Source organism: Pagrus major, chromosome 21, assembly GCF_040436345.1.
Source record: "Pagrus major chromosome 21, Pma_NU_1.0".
Taxonomy (NCBI): Eukaryota; Metazoa; Chordata; class Actinopteri; order Spariformes; family Sparidae; genus Pagrus; species Pagrus major.
The window spans coordinates 10,851,541-10,865,367 of record NC_133235.1 but is presented as its reverse complement, the minus strand read 5'-3'; the positions used below and the strand labels follow the sequence as shown (position 1 = coordinate 10,865,367).

The 13,827-nt window shown below is 39.1% G+C and overlaps 1 protein-coding gene across 2 annotated transcripts in view; it reads right to left on the bottom strand.

Annotated features, from left to right (window-relative positions):
* The window catches only part of LOC141017450 (low-density lipoprotein receptor-related protein 8-like), a 94,915-nt gene that overhangs the window by 22,019 nt on the left and 59,069 nt on the right, over positions 1–13,827 (bottom strand). For both annotated transcript variants that reach the window (XM_073492176.1, XM_073492177.1), the window contains exons 6-9: positions 12,371–12,493; positions 10,722–10,844; positions 4,828–4,947; positions 4,127–4,252 (exon numbers count right to left, since the gene is read on the bottom strand). In XM_073492176.1, coding sequence (XP_073348277.1) covers positions 4,127–4,252; positions 4,828–4,947; positions 10,722–10,844; positions 12,371–12,493 — 492 coding nt within the window. The remainder of the gene's footprint in view (positions 1–4,126; positions 4,253–4,827; positions 4,948–10,721; positions 10,845–12,370; positions 12,494–13,827) is intronic.

Below are 13,827 nucleotides of genomic sequence, written 5' to 3'. Positions count from 1 at the left end.
CTAACGTGCTTGCAGTGACAATGCTAACATGCTGATGCAAAAAGCTAAGATGTAATGTTTACCACAATCATCATCATTGTTTATCGTGCTAACGTTTGCTTATTAGTAATTCATGCAAACTGCAGCTGAAGCTGATTAATTACGAAGCGTTTAGTCATAAACCAAAGTACACTCAAAGGCCCTTGAGTGTACTTTGGTATTTAAATTTAGGTATTTAAATTACATGTAAATTTTGGTCTAATTTTATTATAGTTCAATGTTAAGGGTCACATTTAATGCAAAGATGTTCTATCATGTTGAGCCTGTGAACAAATTAAATAATTAGATGTGTGATTTATTAGTGGAGACAGAATAACCAATATGAATTGCAAATACTTTCATGTATAATACCTGAATAATAAACGTTTGAAAAATACACTACGTTTAGGTAGAAATTCCCCTTAAATTTATGTATAATAATTGAAGAACCACGTTCATTTTACGTATAAGTCTACATTTATTTAATTAAATCAGACTAAGTTACTACATTTTTTCACATTGACTCAACCTGACAGAAAAGCTTCGCAGCAACTTAAGCAATACAATTAAATGGAAAATTTACATGGAATTAAAATACTTAAAAGGTGCAATATGTATGAACTTTATTTTAAAACATTCCAATAATTAATTATGTTCTAGTGCCACTCCCTTCCAGCATTCCCCACAGCGTCTCCCCCATCCCGGGCATGAAAACCTCCTCCTCCTCCCGGTAGTCCAAACCTCCTGTGCTCTTGGTGTAGACAACACCAACACTTACCCTGTGCTTCAAAATCCCAGTATGGACCACTAGCTGCACCGCTAACTGAGCTAACCAGCTACAGTTCTCAGCTGTTAGCAGTTAGTCTGTTGATATGCTGCCCCTAATGGTTCAGAATATGAATTCAACATGTGGCAAGTTCTTACATATTTTAAAGTCACTGTTTTAGGCGTTTTTAAAAAACATTTTTCTGAAGGTATTGGACAAATGCAACATTTGGCCACATGATGACGCTGGATTAGAGGGGTCATAAATCACCTGTGCAAAATAATTAATCCAGAGATGTGCATTAATGTGTGTGAAAATGTGTAATCAAAATAGTTGATGAGATGTTTCACTTTAAAACAGCAAATGCAAACCTCTTTGTGGTGCCAAAAGAAGATTCAGGGCATCAACAAAGCCACAGTGATCAAACTCTCTGGAAAGCATGAATGTCTGTAAAAATGTCATGGCAATCCATCAAATCACCAACATTGCCATTCCTAGAGCTATGCCGCTAGCATGGCTAAAAATACGTATTTGCTTTCAGCCACAGAGCAACAGAGGAGGACTGCAGTGGATATTTGAATACTTGATAAATACAAACAAAAAGCACAAAATGGGAAAGAAAGCTGGAAACAGACCCCTGATATGACAATGTGACATCACACTGTCAAAAGATTCACTTCAGGTAGAGACTGTGTTTGTCATGCTACAGTATTACAACTCTTAGCTTTTAACACTGAGCACCTACCTCACTGTGTGTCCTTCTTTCCTTTTGGGTTCATTCACACCTATTTTTAGAGCTGTCCGCACCGTGATAAGGTCACCCAGAATGCATTTTAATTAGCCCCAAATATGAACAGGGGCTTTTATATTATCATGACTTTATGTTTGGATCCTTATAATTCTGGCAGGAAAAAGCCAAGTGGGTGACAGTTACATTAACAGTGTGTGCCTGCAGGGAGGGTTTTATCAGTCTGGTTAGCAACTACAGCCCACCTTTGTCTTGTAACATCTATATTGAGCCTGTTTTCATTCTGACACTGCATGGTAATAGGATGGCAGCTGCAGCCAGCTATCTCTAGAGGCAGATATGATATTCTCTCATTAATGGCTCGCTTGCCTCGGTTTCCCTTTTGACAGTCTGTGTCGTAGCCTCATTGTAGTATCCTGCACATTCCCACTTTCCTTCCTCTCCAAGCCCAGCGCCTGAATGACGACAGTGATGTTCAGGACTAAGCGTTCTCAAGAACTGGCCATTACAATGACAATATATCCAACCCCTCTAAAGAGGAAAATGGCCCCCTGTTGGTTTTATGGGCTGTCACAGCAGCGGCAGTTTTCATTGCCTCAAAACCAAGCGGTGGAACTGCTGCAATCACGGAGATTTGGCTTTTTGACACAAGGCCAGACACAGAGCTCTCTCCTGGCCACAATAAACTGATAGCAAACACACGGGCCAGTCATGCACAGAGTAATACACGAGTGAAGACAGAGGCTGGGGGCAGATACAGTCCAAACACATATACAGTGTGCACAAATTCAAACAAACACACAGACACACGTACGTGAGTGCTGAGCTTTGATATTAGCTCAGTTTAATTGAGGCAAATGAAATCACAACATTTGACAGCCGTGGGGACCGAATCACCACATTTCATTTGACTCACTGTTTCCTGCCAATTAAATAATGAACATTTTGGAGGGAAATGAAGTGTAAACACATAAACTGGCCTCTCTCTCTAATCCTCTTGCTCACAGCTCTTGGCCATAGTTGGAGGTCAAAGAAAATTAATTGGCCTCCAAGCAGTTCACTTTGTTCTCCACTAGTCTAACAACTGTTGTCAACAAGCCTGACGGAGACCAGATTAAATCTGTTGTAATTAGCCTCCACCGTGACTCAGCCAGGTACCCCCGAAGAGTTGCTACACCTAATTAGAAGTGTTCAGCATGGTTGAACACATCAGTCTGTCACTCATGAAACTGTCTAATGGGACGGGACAATGGAGGACACATTTGGCCTGTGTGTGTGTTTGCCTCGGTGATGCATGATTTTTTTTTTCTGGATTTAGCAATTATGTCAAGCAAGTGCAGAGCCATGATAAGAACCTCACAGCAGAAAGATGTTTGTGATTATGTGATGACGATGGTTTGACTCTGTGGCACAAAAAAGCTGAGATTGAAGTGTTGCATTAATGAGCAACGCAATATCTGAGAGAATGTCTCGTTATCAACAGCACAACACAGCTTTTTAAACTCAAGGGGGAGAATTTATCTTTCCATCTCTAAACTGGTTTTAATAGCAACTATGTAGGTTATGAACTACATAAATATAAACCAACAAAACATTTAACCTGAGTGTAATCACAAAAACACTTGACTTCTATCCTGTTGTCTCATGCCCTGCTCACACATATGCGGATATTTTCTAAAACTAAGCTTTTTCAATCAACTTTGGCCTTTCGTACACACGTAAACAGCCTTTTAGGTCACAGTAAATGTAGCTTTTGGAAAACTGTCCAGGGTGAAGACAGTCAGAAACGCCACTTTCAGTGTTTACGTCCGGACAACCGAAACAGATTTTTGGCAAATGTGAACTGAATGTGTGAATGTGCTGTGATATTGAATTATTTGAGTTTGTACGGTGACTGAATGGATGTTGTTGTTTGACATTATATTCAGAGAGACACAAAGGTATATTGATAATACAATGAACGAAAGGATGCTGTAACTAAGCAACCAACCAGAGTATACAATCTGCCTCGGGGAGATTTTTTCTGAATCAGTGCTAAAACGCTTGTCCGGACAGATGTTTTCTTTAAAACTCTGTTTACAAAAACACCCATGTAGGTGTGGACTAGGCCTCAGACAGCCTGCATGGTTGATAATTGGGATCCACCTACGGCTGCAACCAACATTTATTTCCGCTATCAATTAATCTGCCAATTATTTGCACGATTAATCATTTGGTCTATAAACTGTCAAAAAATTGTGAAAACACTCATCACAACTTCTTAGAGCCCAAATTAAGGTTTTCAAATTGCTCCTTTTTTCCAACCAATAGTCCAAAACCCAAAACAATAATTTTTAACAAATTAAGCTTTTAAAAAGTGATGGAGACATGTCCCCAGCGTGCCCAGTCTAAATTACACCTATGTTTACTGTCATAAATTACAAGGAAAATCAACAAATCTTTACATGTAAGAAACTGGAACCAGTCTCTGTTTGACATTTTTGTTTAAAAAATTATTGTCATGATTAATCAATTATTAAAATATCTGGTGATTAATTTTCTTTCCATCAACTAATTTTCTTTCAATCGACTAATCACTGCAGCTCTCGACTCACCTTCCGCCTTGCAGGTCTTGGTAACAGGGTCCATCTCATAACCTTCATAGCATTCACACTTAAAATCCCCCTTGTAGTTAATGCAGATCTGGCTGCAAGCGTCCGGGTTCTCACACTCGTCAATGTCTGCAGGGAGAAGAGGCAAGAGGAGTTATCAATCAACTGACAGAGACACAGCCAGTGACTAATTCACCCTCATGAGCTGCACTAGACAACTAAATTCTCAAAATGGAAATGATTTTTGGAGCATAATGGCTGTAATGGATGAGTAAATATGCACATATATAACTGCCAGTCCTGGAGAAAGACACAGACATGCCGTCATTGGCAGTTAACAGGAGGAAAGAAGTCGAAAGCGAGACAGGGCGTGTCCCTGTCGACCTCTCTGTTCTGCTTCCTTCCAGCACATCTCGGGCTTTCTTCCTCGGGTGTGATGGGGAAATGTTAGTGTTAAAAGGATGGGGAAGGGTGTGAAGGACATAGTGTGTGTGAGAGAGAGAGCAGTGTGACTGTGCTAGTTTCCCTGTGGGAGTGACAGGCTGGGCACACTAAACAAAGACCGACAGCTAGAGAGCTGAAAGCAGCCCAAAGCAATACACCACACATACACACACAAACAGACTCATAGTAGCTCGATCAGCAGCCTGACTGCCACTCCATTTTTTTTTTAAAATCTGTCTTTCTAAAGTGTCTTTATTTACCACCACAAGTCTTTTTGTCCAGTAGCTGGTAGCCAGTGGGGCACTGGCACTCGAAGCCGATCGGTCTGTCCATGCAGACATGGGAGCAGCCGCCGTTGTTGATCATACACTCATTCAGCCCTGGGAGACAGAAAAGAAGCCAGTGGTCAAATGCAGTAAATCACAGAGAAGGTAGAGACATAATGGTCACCCAGCAGGTCATTTAAAAAGGTCTCAGTCTCATTTACTGTTAAATATTTTAGAAAAAGGTGCAAGAGCAGAGGAATGGCCTGTGATATTTGATAAAGGTGCATAAATATGTGTGGCACATAGGTGGGGGAAAAATGGATATCATCTTCATAATCTCTATTTTATCTCGGCTCTTGCACTCAGCTCTTTTCCATCCCTTTCAAATCCTTATCAGATGTTCTCACAAGTGAAAAAGGGAATCAAAGAGACACCACATCACACACGGTAAGCCCTTAAACCGAGAATCAGGTCCATCGGCAGGGATATGAAATATGTGTGTAGAGGGGATTAATGCTGTGAACTGGGATTGCAAGATGCCCCCATAAGGATCTGTGACAGGAGTGGGTGAGGACATCTAAATTAAAACAGGCACGACGCCTAAATAGAAGCAGAGTGATGTAAAAACATCCGGAGAATGAAAAAAAAGAAAAACACAAGATGTAAAAACACAACCACTCTCATTTAAAACTAGGTCAAAGCAGCTGGCACAAGGTTCGCACACAATAAAGGCAGAGGCAGTCAGATTTGATTGTGCTGCACTCAATGGCTTTGTGAATTAAAGAAATGATATCAGAAAGGACTCAAAAGTCACTGCCTGAAATGTTAGGGTCAGTTTTTTAAACCACAAACTGATATATTTGAGAATACAGTATCATCTAACAACTGCACATGCAAAAGGTTTCACTTTTTTTTTTCTAATTTCACTGTCCGACACTGACTTCAACCCTTCAGGGCACTTTCCTTTCCATGTTCGTTTTTAAAACAAAAAGATTAGATTATTTAGATAAATTACAGAAGGTAAGCCAACTGAGTGAGAGCTAAGATCACCGGAAAAAAGAAAGAAATCTCCCTCCGACAATTCACTCAACAGGCTTTGCTTTTCACACAAACAATTGAGCGTGACTGCACAATGAACAACTGGAAAGAGGTGATAAAGAGAAAAATGGTTTAACTGCAACTCCTCAATATGAGAGTGCTTAATTCTGTCAACAGCATCCAACCCAATCTAGTGAAACACATTTGTCAAAAGCCGGGCAGCTTTATATCATCAGTCACTGAAAGCAGGGATACTGACTGTCTTGTGTGAGTTAGTTAGTTAGTTATTGGCATAGCATCAGTAAACTACCACCAAGACTGGTTGTTGTTTTACAATGAAGCTTCATTTGTTAAAGATATAAAGTGAAACTGAAAGTGAAAAAATTAACCTTTACATATAATCAGTTTTCAAAAAGTCACACAAAGCTCCAACTCGAATCACAGTTGGCTTTTCTTCTCCTCAGTGCGTAAAGTAACTTGATGGGTCAATAATGTTACATTTCTGTTTTCTTTAGTGACTGGCCAGAGTAGGTATGATAGCTAACTAGCTGGTACCAATATTATGAATTTTGCTTGTTTGAATCACTAAATGTCTCTGATTGTTGTGTACAGTACATTTAAATTCTTATAAAGTCTTATGTGGATTAAGTACTTTTATGTATTCAAGATATAACTGTTATATTTCATATCATATCATATCATCCTAATTTTCAGGTTCATACTTTTATTTGGGGGTCCTAGTAGAATAGGTTTACATACTTTAATTTTCATTATTTTTTATTATCATTATTTTTCTCATATAGTGCATTGCTTCAGCATCCCTTTACACACTGTGTCTTGAACACTCCGCTACAGCAGTAGCAACTGTATGTCTGCTGACTGACTGGAGTGCATATATTTTTATAATAAATGTATAAAAATATAGGAATACATATTATATATATAAGGAACATTTCAACTTTTTATGAAACAAACTTGACGACTCCAGGAAGAATACCCACATATAACACAGCAACATGTTGTTTTTACACATTTATTTTTGTGTGGATTGAACAAACTAAATATAACATGTTAATGACCTTTAGAGACATGTAGGTGGATTTTGTTAACTTTAGACCAGGCTGGCTGTTTCCCTCTGTTTCCAGTCTTTGCATTACGCTAAGCAGTTTCATAAGTAACGTTCAAACATGAGAGTTGTATCTTGTCATAGAACTCTTTGGAAGAAAGCAAATGAGTCCTCATAAAAACTTATGTTCAAGGTGCACTATGTAGTTTTGGGGAAGAAATTTTAATCAGAAGAGAAAGATTTTCATTGACTGATTTTTTAAGTCTAAACAAACTAACTAAATAAAACTCTCTTTATTTTCATGACTGAATAAACCGAATAAACAAACTGACCTTAAAGGACAACACAATTTTATACTGTTTACTTTGTTTAAATTTGGCGGACCCTGCCACCTTTCTAGCTTCAAACAGTGTTCTGGGGACTTTATTTTCCTCTGAGACCAGCTTGTTTATTCAGTTATGGAACAAATTAATATTTCTACATTTGTATTATTACCTCATTAATATTGTAAATTTAAAAATTCTGAGTTTAAAATTTCTTCTCCAAAACTACATACTGCCCCTTTAAACAAGTGTAAAGTGAATGTATTGTTTTAAGAAAACTGTTTTTGATTGAGATGAAAGTAAATAATAAATAAGGTTTTATTAAGTTATTTGTTTCTTGTTTGATTACATTTATTGACCTGACTGACCTTGGCTTGCCAAGGAAAAATGACTCCTTATTTTTGTTTGAGACTTGGACCAATGTCACGTGGTAGTTGTAAAGATAATGTGCAGTGCTAAGACCATGTTGGCTAATGCTTTTTATGTTGCAACACACTACACAGGTACAAACAGCATTTATGCAAGAGAAACTCTCGAATGCTTTGTTATTCTACAATCGCAGGGAAGTTAAACTGATGCCATTTCTCCTGCCCTGCTATAAAATGATGAAAGTCAGTCCTGGGAAGCGTGTTTGTTTACTATACAGCACTACACTGACTGCAGGGATTCAAGATGACCCAATATGAATTATCTCATCCCTGGAGCTATGAGGAAAGTCATTTGCACAACTTCACACAATTATTCTTTATTTGTTGTAAAAGAGACAAAAAAAGAGAAAGGAAGTTGACTCTCCAAAGATCGACTGAAGGTAACTTTTGTGAGAAATTGTTTCTCTTTGCTTTGTGTCAGTGCCAGCAGGCTTTGAGCGCTTCGACCGCCAGCATTAAATTCCCATCTCTAATTCAGCTGGATGGGTGACAGCAACCTGCCACTCACAGTAACTCCCGCTAACTCCCGTCTTGTCAGTTCAGAATTAACTGCAGACACACGAAAGACCAAGATGTAGCTGTATTTGAGGACTGCCTGATTCCTGTTTCTTTGAAAGACGCCCCAGGAGAGGCCATGTGTGACAACAGTTTTTTCCAAGCCGCTTCCAAGGACAGCCATGATTTAGAGGTCACTTCTGCCTTCCCATGGGCAAGCATACATGACGTCTCTCCTCCTCTACCCCCACCTCCATCTCTCTTCCTCTCTCTCACCATGGTAACCCATTATGTACTACCTATTTTCAGCCGTTCCTCTCAGTCAAGCTGGAAGTGATGGTGCTGTGTTAAGAAATACATGGTGTGCCAAGTAATGAGTCAGTACTGTGGTAATATGCCATTATTTCTAATGAGATGGGAAACGCAGAAAAACATTAGCTTGTGCGCAGAGAGATGTGTTGTCTTTATTTTCCCCTCATGTTAGGCTGGTGCTGCAAATGCAATCACACTCAACATCTACGTATACACAGTGTGTTTCAGAGCAGTGGGGAGTATTTTTGTATCTGTGTGTATTTTTTTGTGTGTGTGCATTTTGGTTGGGTAACATCTTGCAAGTAAACGGCTGAGCGAGCAGAGCGATGAGCTAGGTGTGTGTGGACACGCTTTTAATGAGCTGAGAACAAGACCTGAGTTGAAGGAGAGAGGGAGGGAGATATGAGGAGAGAGAGAGGGGGAAAGAGATGCAGGTAGAGGAGAATTACTCTCTGGAATACCTGTTTCCATCTTGCATTTCTGTACCCTGGCAGAGGTCAGTCTACTCTGACAGCTGTCACTTTTCCCTTCTCAAATGTATGAGTCTGTGAGGTAATGTCATGCTATGAGAGCTTCTGTCTGCTTCTCATTCTCTCATGTCAGAAACTGTCTGTCCAGTCTAAGGCTGGGTCGCCAAACTTTACAAACACAGCTTAAGTAGGCAATCGTCATGCATGGTTAGAAAGCTTAAATTCTATCCATGCAAACCATTTCAAGATAAAACCACATCAGCAAGGTACAATCAACAAACAAACAAACAAGCTAACAAACTAGCATGTGCTAAGTTTTGCCTTCTCACCAATATACTGTCTGGGTGTTTCAGTATGTGCCTCTAACTCCAACAAAAACTGTCTCTTATTCTCAAATGTCCAGTAGATCCATTTCAGTAATGTATCTAGTCCAAAACACAGTATTCCATGATTAAATGGTGATTAAATGGTTAAAAACTGTGATTGCGGATGCTTTTTCGTGTTTTTATCAGTCACAAAACTCTCATTTCACAGCAGATGCCATTATCCCTCTACAACGGAGATCCTGAGATGGCAGCTCATTTGAGCAAACAGGAGCTTCTAAGCTTGCCCTGGAGCCTAAACCAGCCAATGAGTGATCTATAGACAAGTGACCCACTCTCTCATCTTTTTCCTCTCTCCTGAGCCACTTACACTTCAGCCTCTGGATGATTGATGCACCATGTTGCTAGTGAGATTTCAAATCCAGTAATCTATTGTTTATTACAGTTTTTAAAGCCATAAACTTGGAAATTATGCAAGTTGATGTACTTTTATGCATTTGACTCTTTGAAAGGGCTCAATATAATCACTTGTTTTTGACTATTTTATATGCACAAAGTTAGTGTAAATAAGGAAATCAAGATCTACAGTGAGTTTTTGCCACTGTTACTCTCAGGCAGGGGTATTCTAAAGTCATAAAATGGCATTTTTTTTGCAAAGCATCGAGATATTTCCTCAGATAAACGTGTGTTAAGTGTCCATTTTTAGTGATATTATTATCAAATTTGAAATTGGACCATGCAAGACTTTATGATGTGTTTTCCAGCTTGTAGGAGCAGTTACAGGTCATCTGCAGGCTTATAAACTTTCAAAAGAGCCTAATACCATGCCTGTACTCAAAATGGTTCAACAACAGCTTTGAATTTACTTTAGGCTAGACTGGTATAGGTGTTTTAGGGTTATTTTGAAAACATTTTCAGGAATAAGAACAGGCTAACACAGAGTAATAAACTCACAATGCTTTGTTTCTTTAACAGAGACATCACTTTTGTTAACTTGCGGTCAGTAAAATAGGTTGAGAGGTAATGGTATACAGAGATTGGAAGAGCAATGGGGAACAGAGATTATCACAGAGCAGAAGACGGATTTTTCTACCATTTGATGGTAATTAGTACATGCAGGTTCTTGCTCTGATCAACGGAGGCTGCAGCTAATTTGAGTGAGCCTCCGAAGCCTTTGAAATACAAGGTAATAGGAGGGAGGTAGTTGCATTTTGTTATGGCAAACATGATTACGCTGCTACATTAACTGCTTGAAACCATTTACAATATACATATGTACATGCTGCCTCGTTGCACGGGGCTGAGACAAAAGATCTGCTGACACACACAGTTTCCCTCATTTTATACCACTTGGAAATTAAGAAAAAGCTTTTACCTATAAGCAGACCAAATGAAAAGTCAGCTCACACAAGGTCACAACCAAGTCCTCTTACCGCACTCTTTCTTAGGCTCATCTGATCGGTCCTTGCAGTCCTTGACAGAGTCACACACCTTGGAGCTATCAATGCACTCTCCGTTCTTACACAGAAACTTCAGAGGTCCCTCACATTTGGTGGCTGCAACAGAAAAGCAGAAGATACGATCAGCATCTACACTATAAACTTCATGAAGATACATTTGCACAAGCTACTGCAAACTGATTCACAACCTCATGCATCTCAAAGGGTGTGCTGTCAAATTTAAAATCTCCGGTGGTTCGGCAAATTATTGAAGGCTCGCATGAAACAAGTGACAGCACACAAATACTTCCCGCTCAAATATTCATATTATCCAACATAAAAAGCCTTGTGAAATAAAAACTGAACTTTAATTTGGTCCAGTTTCACAGTGCCAGGGCTTAATTTCCTGCAAAATAATTTGCAGCACCCTGGTAAATTATGCATCACAGAGAGAGAGAGAATGAAATCAGCTCACACAAAGCACCGGGCTGAATCCACACAACAGAACAATAGTGGTCATTATAGCAATTCATTTCACAATAATCTATGTCCAGCAAACATATGTCATACAAGTTTACTTATATGGAAGTTTTAAGTAAGTTATTCTTATGGTATTAATGAAATCAAACCCTATTTTGAATATAATTTATAGCCTGCATTTTTTCTGCAATAGCTACTTTACATTCTGTCATTAAATCTCTATATAGTTTTCTTCATTGTTATCCTACATTCACATGGATTCAGGCATACTGGAAAAATAAATGAACAAACAGTACCACAGAATGACACTATGTTGTCATATTGGTGTTGTTTTGTTTACAAGGAATAGAATGAATTACATTGAATAAAATTATTTTGTGTGTATTATTTGATGTAAATATTCTAGTATTAGCTTCTCGATGTCCACATCACACATTTTCTCCTTGTGTGAGGTAGCTATGTAACATCCAGTTGTAAATTACGCCGGAAGGAAGGCAAAAAGATGTCTACAGTTACAGATGCCGATATTCTCCCCTAATTTTATCGCCCCCCTCTCAACCGCTTAAATGATAGCCGGTTTGTATCAATCTCTTCACACAGCATCAGAGCTGTATCAAGTTACCGCTGATGTAATTAACACTTCCTAAAGAGCCTGCTTCACCTAAAAAGCATTCAATTGGCAAAACACACAGAATTGCAACTTTGAGACATTATATTTGCTCTTCATCAATTCTCGTATTTCACATAATTTTATATTAGATTCAAACCACAAGCTGAATAACATTTAAAAGTGAGAACAAACAGAAGGCTGACAAGTGAATACAAAAGGGGTTGTAGTAAACTCTAATATCAGCGATGTTACTACTATCTTAAATTCACTTTATCTCTGCAATAAATTGCAGGGGCAACCATGTTATACAGATCAGACAGATCATCACAAACTTGTCACCGGCCATCATAACTCACTTCTTTTAGAGTATTTCACAAAGGCAGACGTGCAGAAGGCAGACACACTGAATCAAATATAAATAGCAGACAGACTGACAAATAGGGAGACAGATTCAAACAGACACTTGCAGAACAGAAGAAGTCAGGTGAAGAGGCAGAGAGAAGGACAAATTCTGGCAGCTCGACATACAGACAGCGATGACAGGTGTACCCACCGTTGACACAGCCAGATTCATCACTGTGGTCAGGACAGTCATGGACCTTGTTACACTGCTTGGTGCCATGGATGCAGGAACCGTCACCGCACTGGAACTCATCAGGGCGACATGTCAACAGGGCTGTAAGAGGCACACAAACAGGCACTTAAACACACATGTGAAATTGGACTTGTAAATCCCCTTTAATCCCTTCAAGAGGAACATAACATCCTGGAGTCAGAACCAACACAAGACCTTTCCACTCCATCAGTTTTTCAAGAGTCTCTTTCCTCTGGCTAATAAAGGCAAGACATGCTCTAAAGTAGAGCAGGGTATCGCCACTGATTCCCCTTATCGATATGATTCCAGTTCACAAGGTCCTGATTTAATTCAGTTTCTGATTCAATTTGATTTGCTTTGGTTAAGTATATTTCAGTTATCAAATCATTTTTTCATTGGTATGAGAGAGATTCTGAGAGAACCAAGGCAGTACATTTATACTACGAACTGTCTGATCTGGTGCACTATTAAAAAACATTCATGTTTACTTTAATGATTTCAGAGATGTGCATTTAAAAAATGAATGGGATCATTTTATAATTGAAGTAATCTCATTATTAAAAATGCTGTACATTCGGAATATATGAAAAGATTGATTTTAGTATTAAATGAACTGATCACTTAAAAGAAGAGCATTTTTTAAACCCAGCCCAACTGAAAAACATTTCAAAAAATGCTTTGCAGTCTGTATCCTCTCACAGCCTGTGTAAGGTGCTGCCTAGGACAGAGACAGTCAACCTGAGGGCGTGTGATGAATGATTTTCAATATAGTAACGCAAAGATGGAGGCTGCATGAAGCCACACCAAATTTCATTAATATCCCGAGCACAGACAAGCTTTTCATCAACGGGGCCTAGTATGCTCATATAACTCCTCTCTAAACCACACTAAAAAGCAATATATATGTCTGAGGGGATATGATTTAGGGTTATCACGCGATGGGCTGAACAGAGGGAATGTAATGGAGACGGAGCCGCTGTAGGCTGGACATACATGCACACACATCTGCACATACAAACACAGAGGAACAGACTCTCTATACATTGTTTCTCTGTATCTGGGAGATCAATTTAGAGATGTGATTGGACAATAACGTAGTGGTGCATACAGACACATGCACACACACTGTATATTCATAAGAATATATTGATAAAGAGCATTTGTCTTCAGGTAAAGAGATTGAGGAAAATTAAATTATACGGTAAAACAATCCTCACATGCACATTACAGGATGTGAATATAGCAAAAGTAGTGAAGCTAGAGCATAAATGGGTTACACAGTCACCTCTTGACAAATACAAGCCGCTGCCTTTCGCCGTCTCCAGGCCTCTCTTAATGCAGGGATCCAGTTGGCTAACATCAATCTCTTGTAAGTGCTGCTTATATGGCACCACAGAGAGTGAGAGGTGGGTTTG